At 47.9% G+C, this 16,104-nt stretch overlaps 1 protein-coding gene and 1 long non-coding RNA gene across 4 annotated transcripts in view; one reads left to right on the top strand and one right to left on the bottom strand.

The window, feature by feature from the left end:
• The window catches only part of LOC140453129 (adhesion G-protein coupled receptor G5-like), a 90,361-nt gene extending 79,070 nt beyond the window's left edge, over positions 1–11,291 (bottom strand). For all 3 annotated transcript variants that reach the window (XM_072547539.1, XM_072547540.1, XM_072547541.1), the window contains exon 1: positions 11,150–11,291. In XM_072547539.1, coding sequence (XP_072403640.1) covers positions 11,150–11,286 — 137 coding nt within the window. In that variant the 5' untranslated portion in view covers positions 11,287–11,291. The remainder of the gene's footprint in view (positions 1–11,149) is intronic.
• Positions 11,086–16,104, top strand: part of LOC140453131 (uncharacterized) — a 33,158-nt gene continuing 28,139 nt past the window's right edge. Inside the window, exon 1 of the long non-coding RNA XR_011952310.1 lies at positions 11,086–11,338. This is a non-coding gene — a long non-coding RNA (uncharacterized lncRNA). The remainder of the gene's footprint in view (positions 11,339–16,104) is intronic.

Genomic DNA, 16,104 nt, shown 5'->3' with positions numbered 1-16,104 from the left:
GGAGTTTCTCATGGAGAAAGGAGCTGAACTCCAGAGGTGAGGTGAGAGTGACAGCCCTTGACAGCAAGGTTGCGTTCGATCAATCGTGGCGTTAAGGAGCTCAAGCAAACCTGGAGCCAATGAGAATCGAGGGCAAGCTTGTTGAATGGCACACAGCCCAAACTGAGAATGGCTGTGTTTGAATGAACCATACAGCTGTGGGTCTGGAGTTACATGTCAGCCAGGTCAGGGAAGGATGATAGATTTCTTTCTCAAAAAGGCATTAGTGAACCAGACATTGTTTTGGAACAAACAGCAATGGTTTCGTGGTCACCATTAGACTGGCTTTTAACTTCAGGTTCATTAATTTAATTTGAATTCCACCAACTTGTGTCTGTGTCCCTAGAGCATTAGTCTGGGTCCTTGGGTTACCAATTCAGTGACATTACAACCACACCATCACTTCTCCCTTTACTTGAGGTTCAACTCCCATCAGGCTGCACTGACTGTTATACCCACATAAGGTTTCCACATCTGAATGATGAAAACTATTGCACTTCCACCACAATTCTAACTCCAGACAGCACTGGGCTGTTGCCTTTGCTTTATTCACAAATCTACAGGAGGGTAGCCTTCTTTTGGAGAAAATATTCATTCCTGACTTTCAAACCCACATGGCATAAGTGTAGAAATTGTTCAAACCACAATAAAACTGTAAGAGGTATCAACCAATATGAAGGAGCAGCATTTCTAAGCAAGCACAGATGGTGGGCCAGTGAAAGTTTGAAGGCTTCTTTCAGGACTGTGGGGGAGAGTCAGGCTCGTGCCCCAGAAGCTATGCGAAACATAGCACTTGTCCTTTATGGCGGGTAACTCTGGTCTCCATAGTTTCAACATTGGGAAACGCAACAGGCTCCCATTAAGTTGAAATCAGGCTCCTAATTGGAAATGCTAATGAAGGCCCCTGTCTTGCTAAGATAGAACACTCAGACATTTTGCTAACTGCTTCTTAAAAATGCACCTGGATAAGAGGGTACATACTTCACTGGTTAGGAGGATTTAGAAAGACCTTTTTTTATTGCTTCATGCAAGGTGACTAGGCCAGTTTTTACTGTCCATCCCTAAATGCCCACAAGAGAATGAAAAAACAACCATATTGCTGTGGGTCTGGAGTCACGTGTAGGCCAAACTGGATAAAGGCGGCAGATTTTCTGTCCCTCAGTGGTGACCTATCAAATGTTTCTAACCGTTGGCAATGGTTACGTGGTCACAACTGGGTTTGAATCCAGATTTGTTCAAATACATTCAAATGCTACCATCAGCAATGGTTGGACTTGAACGAATGTCCCCAAAGTGTTAGTTTGGGATTCTGGATTGCTAATAACATTACTGCTCTGCTACTGCCCCTCCCAGCAAATGCCATTTCACATCAGACAGTAACAACAAACATCAATTCATAAGCACTCACAACATTCTCAAATTTATGAAGTACTCTATAATCGTCCCCAACCTTCTTTGTCCTATGGAGAACAATCCCAACATTTCCAGATAATTAAAACCCCTCGCTATTAGTATAATTCAAGTAAATCTCCTCTGTACCCTCCCCAAGACCGTATATCACAAACAGTTTAATCATTCATGAGCAACAAGCCCTGGACAATTACAAGGGCTAATAAATTCTTACAAGTGGTTGTACAGTGATTGACTCATTTTCTCAAATACACAGCTTGGAAAGGCAAGCATTGACAATGCACACTGTTGGTACCAGACAGTGAACAGACATGATCAATGATTAGATGAACAAATGATCAAATCACTTACTCCTGAACCGAAGGGAGCTTTGTTCCTCAGCAGGATGGCTGACAGAGTGTTTCACCCCAATTCAAACGTCACACAGTTCAAAGGAAAATGTACTTCTGTATTTTGTTCTCGGTGCATCACCATTGGACCTAAGTGAGAAATGGCGAAATGGCACAAACCACAAAGGCATGCTCTCCACTTATAGCAATTGAAATGCAGGCTTTTGACTCCTGAAAATGCTGTTTTTACAGAAGTCCAATCCTCTAAACTGCTTATCACTGATTTCTCTTTCTAACCTCATGCTAACACTTCACTTATCTCAGGGACCAGATCCATGCTTTTCAAGATGCCATTATACTTGCATTTAAGGAATCTGCTTGATTCATTTGTTCATCCTCCTTTCAATTCTCCCTCCCTCTCCAAATTCTTTCACTATGCTGTGGCTTCACAAATTCATGTTCATTTTAGCGATTGAAGATCCGTACATCGATATCCAAATCACTCTTGGCTGCTCTACAGCTCCGAGTCTATCTGCATTGAAAAAAAAATCCAATCGATCTTTTGTTCTTGAATTCACAAAATACCACTCACTTCCCCACAATGAACTCACTTTCCCCACATGTTTCAGCAAAACCATTTCGAAACTTCCCCCTCATATTGCTACAGGTGCGAGTCTTTACAACATAGTTACATATTAAACCAACAAACCTAAAATGCAAGGTAAACTAGTGTACTGAAGAGGGACATGTGACCTCCTACTGGGTTAATTGCAGTGCAGGAGTTCCTCAGGGTAATGTTCTCGGTCTAAACGTCTTCAGTTGCTTCATCAATGACAGTCCCTCCATCATAGGTTCAGAAGTGGAGGTGTTCACAAGACGGAATGCAATTATTCCCCATTGTTGTTCAATAGTCTTACCGTCGCTGAATCCTACGCTATTAACATTCCGAAGTTGATAATTGGCCCAAGACTGAACTGGATTAGTCACGTAACTACAGTTGCTACAAAAGCAGATCAGAAGCTGGGAATCCTGCAGTGAGTATCTCATGTCCTGCCTCCCCAAAGCTTGCCTACTATCCTCCAGGCACAAGTCAGGAGTGTGATGGGATACTCCCCACGTGCCTGAATGAAGGCAGCCCCAACAACATTAAAGAAGCATGACACCATCCAGGACAAAGCAGCTCAGATGCCTGAAGTCATATCCACTACCTTAAGCATCCAGTCCCTCCACGACCAGCATCCAATAGCAGCAGTGTGTGTACCATCCACAAGTTAAACTGTACAAAGTCATCAACACTCCTTCAACGTGTTCCAAATCTGTGACCTATCACATGTGATGGGCAACAGCAACTGATCCATGGAGGAACCACCACCTGCAAGTTCCCCTTTTTGCACGTTTCACTTCCGAACAGCCTACATGGATGTACGACAGGATATGGACTGCAGCAGTTCAAGAAGGCAGCTCACCACAACCTTCTCCAAATACAGATGCACTCATGTATGCTCGACCAGCCAGGGACACACACACACACACATCTCAGCGGCGAATAAAGGAGAAAAAGGTTTCACATTTTCGAACTCTGACACTGTTTCTTCACTGTTCCTGGGTCGAAATCTGGAACTCCCTGGTCAACAGTGCAGTTGTGTACCTACCCCATGTGGGCTGCAGTTGTGTACCTACCCCACGTGGGCTACAGTTGTGTACCTACCCCACGTGGGCTGCAGTTGTGTACCTACCCCACGTGGGCTACAGTTGTGTACCTACCCCATGTGGGCTGCAGTTGTGTACCTACCCCACGTGGGCTACAGTTGTGTACCTACCCCACGTGGGCTGCAGTTGTGTACCTACCCCACGTGGGCTACAGTTGTGTACCTACCCCACGTGGGCTGCAGTTGTGTACCTACCCCACGTGGGCTACAGTTGTGTACCTACCCCACGTGGGCTACAGTTGTGTACCTACCCCACGTGGGCTACAGTTGTGTACCTACCCCACGTGGGTACAGTTGTGTACCTACCCCACGTGGGCTACAGTTGTGTACCTACCCCACGTGGGCTGCAGTTGTGTACCTACCCCATGTGGGCTACAGTTGTGTACCTACCCCACGTGGGTACAGTTGTGTACCTACCCCACGTGGGTACAGTTGTGTACCTACCCCATGTGGGCTACAGTTGTGTACCTACCCCACGTGGGCTGCAGTTGTGTACCTACCCCACATGGGTACAGTTGTGTACCTACCCCACGTGGACTACAGTTGTGTACCTACCGCACGTGGGCTGCAGTTGTGTACCTACCCCACGTGGGTTATAGTTGTGTACCTACCCCACGTGGGCTACAGTTGTGTACCTACCCCACGTGGGCTGCAGTTGTGTACCTACCCCACATGGGCTACAGTTGTGTACCTACCCCACGTGGGCTGCAGTTGTGTACCTACCCCACGTGGGCTGCAGTTGTGTACCTACCCCACGTGGGTACAGTTGTGTACCTACCCCACGTGGGTACAGTTGTGTACCTACCCCACGTGGGCTGCAGTTGTGTACCTACCCCATGTGGGCTGCAGTTGTGTACCAACCCCATGTGGGGTGCAGTTGTGTACCAACCCCATGTGGGGTGCAGTTGTGTACCTACCCCACGTGGAGTGCAGTTGTGTACCTACCCCATGTGGGTACAGTTGTGTACCTACCCCACGTGGAGTGCAGTTGTGTACCTACCCCATGTGGGCTGCAGTTGTGTACCAACCCCACGTGGGCTGCAGTTGTGTACCTACCCCATGTGGGCTACAGTTGTGTACCTACCCCACGTGGGCTACAGTTGTGTACCTACCCCACGTGGGCTACAGTTGTGTACCTACCCCACGTGGGCTGCAGTTGTGTACCTACCCAACTTGGGCTGCAGTTGTGTACCTACCCCATGTGGGCTACAGTTGTGTACCTACCCCACGTGGGCTGCAGTTGTGTACCTACCCCACGTGGGTACAGTTGTGTACCTACCCCACGTGGGCTGCAGTTGTGTACCTACCCCACGTGGGCTGCAGTTGTGTACCTACCCCATGTGGGCTGCAGTTGTGTACCTACCCCACGTGGGCTGCAGTTGTGTACCTATCCCACGTGGGCTACAGTTGTGTACCTACTCCACGTGGGCTACAGTTGTGTACCTACCCCACGTGGTTTACAGTTGTGTACCTAACCCACGTGGGCTACAGTTGTGTATCTACCCCATGTGGGCTGCAGTTGTGTACCAACCCCATGTGGGGTGCAGTTGTGTACCTACCCCACGTGGAGTGCAGTTGTGTACCTACCCCATGTGGGCTGCAGTTGTGTACCAACCCCATGTGGGGTGCAGTTGTGTACCTACCCCACGTGGGCTGCAGTTGTGTACCAACCCCATGTGGGGTGCAGTTGTGTACCTACCCCACGTGGAGTGCAGTTGTGTACCTACCCCATGTGGGGTGCAGTTGTGTACCTACCCCACGTGGAGTGCAGTTGTGTACCTACCCCATGTGGGCTGCAGTTGTGTACCAACCCCATGTGGGGTGCAGTTGTGTACCAACCCCATGTGGGCTGCAGTTGTGTACCAACCCCATGTGGGGTGCAGTTGTGTACCTACCCCACGTGGAGTGCAGTTGTGTACCTACCCCATGTGGGTACAGTTGTGTACCTACCCCACGTGGAGTGCAGTTGTGTACCTACCCCATGTGGGCTGCAGTTGTGTACCAACCCCATGTGGAGTGCAGTTGTGTACCTACCCCACGTGGGCTGCAGTTGTGTACCTACCCCACGTGGGCTACAGTTGTGTACCTACCCCACGTGGGCTACAGTTGTGTACCTACCCCACGTGGTTTACAGTTGTGTACCTACCCCACGTGGGCTGCAGTTGTGTACCTACCCCACGTGGGCTACAGTTGTGTACCTACCCCACGTGGGCTACAGTTGTGTACCTACCCCACGTGGGCGACAGTTGTGTATCTACCCCACGTGGGCTACAGTTGTGTACCTACCCCACGTGGGCTACAGTTGTGTACCTACCCCACGTGGGTACAGTTGTGTACCTACCCCACGTGGGCTGCAGTTGTGTACCTACCCCACGTGGTTTACAGTTGTGTACCTACCCCACGTGGTTTACAGTTGTGTACCTACCCCACGTGGGCTACAGTTGTGTACCTACCCCACGTGGGCTGCAGTGGTTTGAGAAGCCAGCTCTTCCCACACCATCCAGGGGCAATTAGGAATAGCAAGAAATGGTGACCTTGCCAGCATAAACAAAACCCTTAGCTGTGGGAGTCTGGTGAAGGGTAATTCTGGATCTCTCAAGGAAAAGCCAAACTTTGTTAAGTTGTTTGAAGTTCTGAACCCTGTGGTTTATCAGTTGTCGGCTTTATGCCCTCAAACAATAGACCTGTAATTAACATTGGAAAGAAATGACACCACCAATAATTTACTGGCACATACCTCAGAGATAGTGCTTTTAAACATCAACAATATCTTACCCTGTAGATCCCCTGAAAACTCTTCTTGCCTTTTTCTAACCTGCCTGCTGAGTTTGATTCTAAAATTAGCAATGCTAACTGGAAAGAGGGATTTCACTCAAATCTAAACCCAAACATTAAATCAGGACCAAATTGAGAAAGGTCAGTGTGAATCTGTCTGCTTGCACTTGACCTCAGGTTTTGAAGATTTGCTGCTTTCAGGCCCGTGCTGTGGAGACTCTGCTCAGAATGATTTCATTTGTGACCTTCAGCACCATCACAGAAAATACTGTCTTCCCATTAACTGAGTCCTAATGGAAGCCTTGGGGCAAATACAGGTTCTTAGCTACACCCAGTCTCTGCAAAATCCTCTCATCCAAAATTGCTGAGGTACATTTTTTTCATGCTGATCATATTGTTCAGCTGAATATCCCACTGACGGTTTGTTTTTAGAGCCCCCTCTGTTCCTGTTTCCCAGGAATGGTGTTCACATTTACTCAGCTCAGTACAATGTGTGGAGAGGGTAATGACAGCTGGTTACAAGATTCTGCCAGTCTCCCACCACAACTTCAGCATGAGACCAGTGGAAACCATCGGAAAACACCAGGAATTCAACTGTAATCAATCTCCATTGAGTCGAACATATTCCAACATACCTGTTAAAGGACAGAACCTCTGCCAGTCCCTTAAAAACCAATCTCATTGGGTTTGGGGGAGGGAGAGGCAGGGTGTAGAGATGGAGAGTGGCAAGGGTCAGGCATTGATTTTGTAGGTTTCGTGTTGATGAGTACAATATTGGTGCTATCCTAGGGATGCCACCTGTACTTTATCTCAATGATTTTCAAGGTCAAATACTTTAAAACCCAATCTTTTTCAGTTATGCTGTTTGCTAAATGTTATCAGTAATTTAAAGTAAATACAGATTAGTTTTCCGAATGTACCATTTTACTCCTAATTTATTAAGCATTCAATTATTTGACATCATGTTATTATTGACAACTGACCAACTTTCTGACTGCATTATGTTCAAGTGGAATGTGCAGTTTAGAACAAGAGACCTTGAGGCTACTTTGATGACATTGACATCAATAGTAAACTGAGTGCTCATAGACATTTCCCAGCTTTGAGAGTCAGTAATCATTTGCACGGACATATTAATGGTTTGTCCCCTTGAGTGGGCAGGGGATTGAGGGTGGCAGTGGCTGGAGTCAGTTTTGTGATTCAGAAATCCAATAATGTTGCTGCTTTAATTCAACAACGTGAATTCCCACAGAAGCTGAAATGACACCCACAGCAGAAATAATGGGAACAGTTTCAGCCATTAGAAATTGACTGTCAAGGGAGTGTAAGGGTATCTGGGGGGTGGGGGTGGGGCGCGGGGAGGGGGGTGGGGGGAGGGGGGTGGGGGGAGCAGGAACGTCTACAGTCAGATCAGTCACAATCTCATTGAATGGAGGAGTAGACTTGAGGTGCCGAATGACTTACTCCTGATCTTGATTCCGATGTTATCCATCTATAAAATGTTAAAGCGTAGTGAAGGGAATGGAAGGACTAATTTGGGACTGAAGCAGGAAGCTTCTCATGGATGCTAGCAGTCCTCAGTCAAGCCAAGGGTGACAGCTTTCTGTCAGGGGCTCCTGACACAGGAAGTGAAGGGCAGTCTCTGACTCCATTCCAGGGACTCAGACACAGTCAGTCAGCCAGCCATTAGGGGGCGGTCAGCATCAGGACCCTCTCCACATAATGGGTGAGGAGCTGAATGTCAGGCAACCCAGGTCTTTCTGCCCCATTGAGGGCTGCTATCCCCTTGGCATTAGAGAGAGGCAGGGTTAAGGGAGATGGAAGTTGGTGGCACAGCTGTTGTTGTTGGTGCGGGTGAGGATGAGTGAGTGGGCAGCACAGAGGGCATGACAGGTTCATGGCACTGAGGATTAGAGTGAGGGAAGATGTTGTAGGCAATAGTGAGGGTGATACAGCATGAGCCCTGGTGGGAGATGAGTACATTGGCAGAGATACAGTGAGGGTGAGGTATTGGTGAGAGGATGATGGCACCTATCCTGGCAAAGGGGAGATGGTCATTGACCTTCTAACCATGTGCTGGGCATTCCCCTGGATGTCTGAGACTGCACTGATCCAGGTGGCAATGTCCTTCACTGCCAGTCCTCTGTACCAGCCCATCCAACCAGAACTCCAGGATGCTGTTCACAAAGTCCAGCACCAAATACCCCAGCCCCTTGTCTCCCACACCCAAGGCACATGTCAGGAACCATACAGGGCATCTCCACAGCAACAGTGCTTACCTGGCTGGCACAGGAGGCTCTTAAAGATGGCACTGGCCCCAAGGATGCCAGTCAATTAGATTAGATTAGATTACTTACAGTGTGGAAACAGGCCCTTTGGCCCAACAAGTCCACACCGACCCGCCACCCACCCATACCCCTACATTTACCCCTTAACTAACACTACGGGTAATTTAGCATGGCCAATTCACCTGAACTGCACATCTTTGGACTGTGGGAGGAAACCGGAGCACCCGGAGGAAACCCACGCAGACAGGGGAGAACGTGCAAACTCCACACAGTCAGTCGCCCGAGGCGGGAAATGAACCCGGGTCTCTGACGCTGTGAGGCAGCAGTGCTAACCACTGTGCCACCGTGCTGCCCAAAATCTCAGATAGCTCAGCAGTGGTGGGCTGTAGGAGAGTTGCAGGTGGTAGGATGGGGCAGGATCTGATGAGAGGGATGGCGTAGGGGCAGGGTCGATAATTAAAGAGGCCAGAGAGGCGCGATTCAGCGAGAAACCTTCTGAAGCCTCAAGGTGAAAAATAAACCCCCAACACTTCAAAGTAACTCACACTGAGCAAAGCTAAGTAAGATTTAGTCTTTTGTGTGAAAAATCTTCAAGAATGAACAAAAGGAATCAGAGGTTCTTGTGCAAATGGAATGTGGGGACTTGCAATAACTGCCACATAATATACTGCTTCAATGACATGAAGCTCATAGGGACAGTGTGGATGAGAAATTTACTCAGAGACAGAAAGCTATCAGATTGCTGGGATGTACACTGTCGGGATGAATAGGGGTCAGGCTGAGGAATATAACTCCTAATATATATCTGTGTCACAATGGAGAGAAAAAAAGAGTTAACATTTCGAGTCCAGAGACCCTTCATCAGAACATCGGAACCCCTGGACTCAGAAACGTTAACTAATTTCTCTCTACAGATGCTGTTAGACCTGCTGAGTTTCTCCAGCACTTTCTGTTTTGATTTCAGGTGTCCAACATCCACAGATCTTGTTGTATTTTACAGAGAAGCGAGATTGGCGATGATGGGGATTCACAAGTAATTGAGAATGGGTTCGCTGTGCTGAAATCAACCTGGGGTGTGTGGGGATAGGTAATAGCAAAGGAAGGAGGTGTCTATTTTCTTAAATTACTAAACTTGAGATTGATTCTGAAGACTGTAAGATTCCCAAACGGAAGGTGAGATGTTGTTCCTCCAGTTTGTATTGAGCCTCACTGTATCAGGCCTGAGACAGAGATGTTGGCAAGGGAACATGGTGCTGTGTTGGGAGCTCAGGGGCATTTTTATGGACAGAATGTATGTGTTCCACAAAGCAGTCACCCAGCCTGCATTTCCTCTCCCCAGTAAGGGACAGTGATATAGACACCATGTTTGGAGTGCTGCAGTTAGCTGTGAAACCAGCACAGATTCTCAGTGAGCTGGAGGTCATGGCCCACCATGCTGTGTCCTTTGAGACAATACTGCCCTCTGGTGGCTGTCTGGCTCCAGCTCGCCTGCCCCATGGCGATTCCACGATCACCACAAAGTATTTATTCAATATAACAAGAATATCCTTATTGTAATTAACATTATCCACATTAGCAATGACTAATGGGCTTCCAGGTGAGGCATTTCTCTCTGCTTTCCCTCAAAATTCAGAAAGATTTCCCAGCCTGACCTCCTGCTCATCCATGCTGCTTCATTCTTTAGATGAACTGAATTTATTTCTTTTCACTGATGATATAATGACCAAAGGGTATGAGCATAAATCATAATTTATTGTGTAAAACTATAACCTTCTCATGATTCTTCTGCTTCAATCTTTGTTATAAAATAACGGTTGACGCTGCCTGACTCTTAATGCAGTTGCTATCATCATGTGACTGAAATCCACGGGATCTCTCCAGAACCTTCTACAAGTCAAAGCCAGTTAGTCCATTATCATTTCTTTATCCTGGAGACCTGGCCTGTCACTGACTGTGACTATAAACAGCCTAGAAATGTCCTAAATCCCATGAAGACCAGAATACACGGGAATTACAAAGTATGACTGTCCTGTACTGAAGCAAGATGTTAATGACTTCCACTTAGCCATTCTGATGGACTATCACCATGTTTCAACTCACAACGGCCATTTTGATGACTCAAGATCAGAGTAGTGCTGGAAAAGCACAGCTCCAGGTCAGGTAGCGTCTGAGGAGCAGGAAAATTGATGTTTCGGGCAAAAGCCCTTCATCAGGAATCCGTTTGCCTGAAACGTCAATTTTCCTTCTCCTTGGATGCTGTCTGTGCTTTTCCAGCAGCACTCTACTCTTGACTCTAATCTCCAGCATCTGCAGTACCCACCTCCGTCTCGGCCATTTTGACAAGGGCAATCAAAACACCAGGCTTCTCGAAATGGCTTCTCAGAAGCTCTCGGTTAACTTGGAACCAGTAACAAATACAAAGAGCGGGAGCAGCAGAGGAAGTGACGGTAAACAGAGGGGCAGCCGGGAAGGAGAACGGTGAGTATAAATACTCCCCCTTTAATTCACCAACGGTCATTTGAGTGGGAGCAGCGGCCGAGGAAAAACGAACCCGGGAGACTACAGCTAAGGTAAGACAGTTTGTTTCAAAATTACTTACCTGTAGCGGGCAGCGGTTTTTTTTTCTCTCTTCACAAAAAGAGCGGGAGCAGCAGAGGAAGTGACGGTAAACAGAGGGGCAGCCGGGAAGGAGAACGGTGAGTATAAATACTCCCCCTTTAATTCACCAACGGTCATTTGAGTGGGAGCAGCGGCCGAGGAAAAACGAACCCGGGAGACTACAGCTAAGGTAAGACAGTTTGTTTCAAAATTACTTACCTGTAGCGGGCAGCGGAAGTGAGGTTGGAGCGCATAGCTGGGCGGGAAGGTAAGTGATTAGTATTTGAGTGGGTGTGTTCTAGACCCCAGGTCCTACTTTCGTAGGGCCTCCCTCCCACCCTCCTCCTCTAACCTAACTTTAAAGTCCACAGGTTATTGACTCAGTGTTCTTGTTTTTGGAGACAGTGTACAGTCATGGCAGCACAGGCGGTGGAATGTTCCTCCTGCAGGATGTTTGAGGTAGGGGTGACCACCGATACTCCTGCCGACTTCGTGTGCAGGAAATGCAGTCAGATCCTGATCCTCACCGAACGAGTTAGGGAACTGGAACTGGAACTGGATGAGCTGAGGATTATTAGAGAGGCTGAGAGGGTGATCGATAGAAGCTACAGGGACATAGTTACGCCAGAGAACAGAGGTAGCTGGGTAACAGTTAGAGGTGGGAAGGGGAAGAAACAGGCAGTGCAGGGTTCCCCTGTAGTCGTTCCCCTAAAAAATAAGTATGCAGCTTTGGAAACTGTTGGGGGGGACAGCCTTGCAGGTGTAAGCTGCAGTGAAGGGGTCTGTGGCTCTGAGATTCAGAAGGGAAAGGGGGAGAAGAAGAGAGCGCTAGTTATAGGGGACTCTCTAGTTAGAGGGACGGACAGGCGGTTCTGTGGACATGGGCGAGACTCTCGGATGGTTTGTTGCCTCCCGGGTGCTAGGGTCCGAGACGTCTCGGACCGTGTCTTCAGAATCCTTAAGGGGGAGGGTGTGCAGCCAGAAGTCGTGGTACACATTGGCACCAACGACATAGGTAGGAAGAGGGGCGGGGAGGTCATTCAAGAGCTCAAGGAGTTAGGCTGGAAGCTAAAAGCTAGGACAGACAGAGTCGTCATCTCTGGGTTGTTGCCGGTGCCACGTGACAGAGAGGCAAAGAATAGGGAGAGAGTGCAGTTGAACACGTGGCTGCAAGGATGGTGTAGGAGGGAGGGCTTCAGATATTTGGACAATTGGACTGCATTCTGGGGAAGGTGGGACCTGTATAAACAGGACGGGTTGCACCTGAACCAGAAGGGCACCAATATCCTGGGGGGTAGGTTTGCTAGCACTCTTCGGGGGGGTTTAAACTAATTTGGCAGGGGGATGGGATCCGGACTTGTAGTCCAGCAAGTAAGCTAGCTGTGTGTCAGGATGTCCAAGACTGTAGGGAGGCTGTGGAGAAGGTAGCACTGACAGGGACTACTTACGGACACAGAGATGGGCTCAAGTGCGTATACTTCAATGCAAGGAGTATCAGAAATAAGGTGGGTGAACTTAAGGCATGGATCGGTACCTGGGACTACGATGTTGTAGCCATCACGGAAACATGGATAGATGAGGGACAGGAATGGCTGTTGGAGGTTCCTGGTTACAGATGTTTCAGTAAGATTAGGGAGGGTGGTAAAAAAGGAGGGGGGGTGGCATTGCTAATTAGAAATGGTATAACGGCTGCAGAAAGGAAGTTTGAGGGAGATCTGCCTCTGGAGGTAGTATGGGCTGAAGTCAGAAATAGGAAAGGTGCAGTCACCTTGTTGGGTGTTTATTATAGGCCCCCCAATAGCAGCAAAGATGTGGAGAAACAGATTGGGAAACAGATTTTGGAAAGGTGCAGAAGCCACAGGGTCGTAGTCATGGGCGACTTCAACTTCCCAAATATTGATTGGAAGCTCTTTAGATCAAGTAGATTGGATGGGGCGGTGTTTGTGCAGTGTGTCCAGGAAGCTTTTCTAACGCAGTATGTAGATTGTCCAACCAGAGGGGAGGCCATATTGGATTTGGTACTCGGTAACGAACCGGGACAAGTGGTGGGCTTGTTAGTGGGTGAACATTTTGGTGATGGCGACCACAATTCTGTCACTTTCACCTTGGTTATGGAGAGGGATAGGTGCACACAACAAGGAAGTTTTTACAATTGGGGGAAGGGAAATTACGATGCTGTAAGACAGGATTTGAGGAGCATACGTTGGGAGCATAGGCTGCCAGGGAAGGATGTGGTGGAAATGTGGGACTTTTTCAAGGAGCAGATACGACGTGTCCTTGATATGTATGTACCGATCAGGCAGGAAAGAAATGGTCGTGTGAGGGAGCCTTGGTTGACGAGGGAGGTTGAATGTCTAGTAAAGAGGAAGAAGGAGGCTTACATAAGGTTGAGGAAACAAGGTTCAGACAGAGCAGTGGAGGGATACAGGATAGCCAGAAGGGACCTGAAGAAAGGGATTAGGAGAGCTAAGAGAGGGCATGAAAAATCCCTGGCGGATAGGATCAAGGATAACCCCAAGGCATTCTATGCGTATGTGAGAAACCTGAGAATGACGAGAACGAGGGTAGGTCCGATCAAGGACAGTGGTGGGAGACTGTGTATTGAGTCGGAAGAGATAGGAGAGGTCTTGAACAAGTACTTCTCTTCAGTATTTACGAACGAGAGGGACTGTATTGTTGAAGAGGAGAGTGTGAAACGGACTGATAAGCTAGAAGAGATATCTGTTAGGAAGGAAGATGTGTTGGACATTTTGAACAACTTGAGGATAGACAAGTCCCCCGGGCCTGACGGGATATATCCTAGGATTATGTGGGAAGCAAGAGAGGAAATTGCAGTACCGTTGGCAATGATCTTCTCGTCTTCACTGGCAACGGGGGTGGTACCAGGGGACTGGAGAGTAGCGAATGTTGTGCCCCTGTTCAAAAAAGGGAATAGGGATAACCCCGGGAATTACAGGCCAGTTAGTCTTACTTCTGTGGTAGGCAAAGTAATGGAAAGGGTACTGAGGGATAGGATTTACGAGTATCTGGAACGGCACTGCTTGATTAGGGACAGCCAGCACGGATTTGTGAAGGGTAGGTCTTGCCTTACAAGTCTTATTGAATTCTTCGAGGAGGTGACCAAGCATGTGGATGAGGGTAGAGCAGTGGATGTAGTGTACATGGATTTTAGTAAGGCATTTGATAAGGTTCCCCATGGTAGGCTTATGCGGAAAGTCAGGAGGCATGGGATAGAGGGAAATTTGGCCAATTGGATAGAAAACTGGCTAACCGGTCGAAGTCAGAGAGTGGTGGTAGATGGTAAATATTCAGCATGGAGTCCAGTTACAAGTGGAGTTCCGCAGGGATCAGTTCTGGGCCCTCTGCTGTTTGTAATTTTTATTAATGACTTAGATGAGGGAGTCGAAGGGTGGGTCAGTAAATTTGCAGATGATACAAAGATAGGTGGAGTTGTGGACAGTGAGGAGGGCTGTTGTCGGCTGCAGAGGGACTTAGATATGATGCAGAGCTGGGCTGAGGAGTGGCAGATGGAGTTCAACCCTGCCAAGTGTGAAGTTGTCCATTTTGGAAGAACAAATAAGAATGCGGAATACAGGGTTAATGGTAGGGTTCTTGGTCAGGTGGAGGAACAGAGGGATCTTGGGGTCTATGTACATAGATCTTTGAAGGTTGCCACTCAGGTGGATAGAGTTTGTAAGAAGGCCTATGGAGTATTATCGTTCATTAGCAGAGGGATTGAATTCAAGAGTCGTGAGGTGATGTTGCAGCTGTACAGGACTTTGGTTAGGCCACATTTGGAGTACTGTGTGCAGTTCTGGTCGCCTCACTTTAGGAAAGATGTGGAAGCTTTGGAGAGGGTGCAGAGAAGATTTACCAGGATGTTGCCTGGAATGGAGAGTAGGTCATACGAGGATAGGTTGAGAGTTCTCGGCCTTTTCTCGTTGGAACGGCGAAGGATGAGGGGTGACTTGATAGAGGTTTATAAGATGATCAGAGGAATAGATAGAGTAGACAGTCAGAAACTTTTTCCCCGGGTACAACAGAGTGTTACAAGGGGACATAAATTTAAGGTGAAGGGTGGAAGGTATAGGGGAGATGTCAGGGGTGGGTTCTTCACCCAGAGAGTGGTGGGGGCATGGAATGCGCTGCCCGTGGGAGTGGTAGAGTCAGATTCATTGGCGACCTTTAAGCGGCATTTGGATAGGTACATGGATGGGTGCTTAATCTAGGATAGAAGTTCGGCACAACATCGTGGGCCGAAGGGCCTGTTCTGTGCTGTATTGTTCTATGTTCTATGTTCTAAACAGAAATTGCTGGAGGAACTCAGCAGGTCTGGTGGCCTCTTTGGAAAGAAAACAGCACAACTTCTTAAGAAGGTTCCTGGGACTCAAAGCATTAACTCTGTGAAATGTTAACTCTCTGGGAACACTCCCCTCTCTATAGTCAGAGAATTAGGGTCAGGTCGTTCAGTAGAGATGTTAGGAAGCACTGATACACACAAAAAGTGATAAATGTTTGTAAATCTCTTCCACAAATTAGATTAGATTCCCTACAGTGAGGAAACAGGCCCTTCAGCCCAACAAGCCCATACCAACCCTCCAAAGAGTAACCCACCCAGATCCATTTCCCTCTGACTAATGTACTGACCCTATGGGCAATTTAACACAGCCAATTCAGCAGCCCCACACATCTTTGGACTGTGGGAGGAAACCAGAGCACCTGGAGAAAACCGACACTGACATGGGTAGAATGTGTAAACTCCACACAGACAGTCGCCCGAGGTTAGAATTGAACCTGGTGCTGTGAGGCAGTAGTGCTAATCATTGAGCCACCGTGCCACCCTAGGTAGCAGATGCATCAGTTGTTAATTCTAAATCTCAGATAGATGAACTTTTGTAAAGCAAAGGTATTAAGGGATACGGGTTAAAGGCATATGGAGTTGGCTGCAGATCAGTC

The sequence above is a fragment of the Chiloscyllium punctatum genome, chromosome 26 (genome assembly GCF_047496795.1).
Source record: "Chiloscyllium punctatum isolate Juve2018m chromosome 26, sChiPun1.3, whole genome shotgun sequence".
Lineage (NCBI taxonomy): Eukaryota > Metazoa > Chordata > Chondrichthyes > Orectolobiformes > Hemiscylliidae > Chiloscyllium > Chiloscyllium punctatum.
The sequence above is the reverse complement of the archived record's forward strand: the minus strand, read 5'-3'. Positions and strand labels throughout refer to the sequence as shown.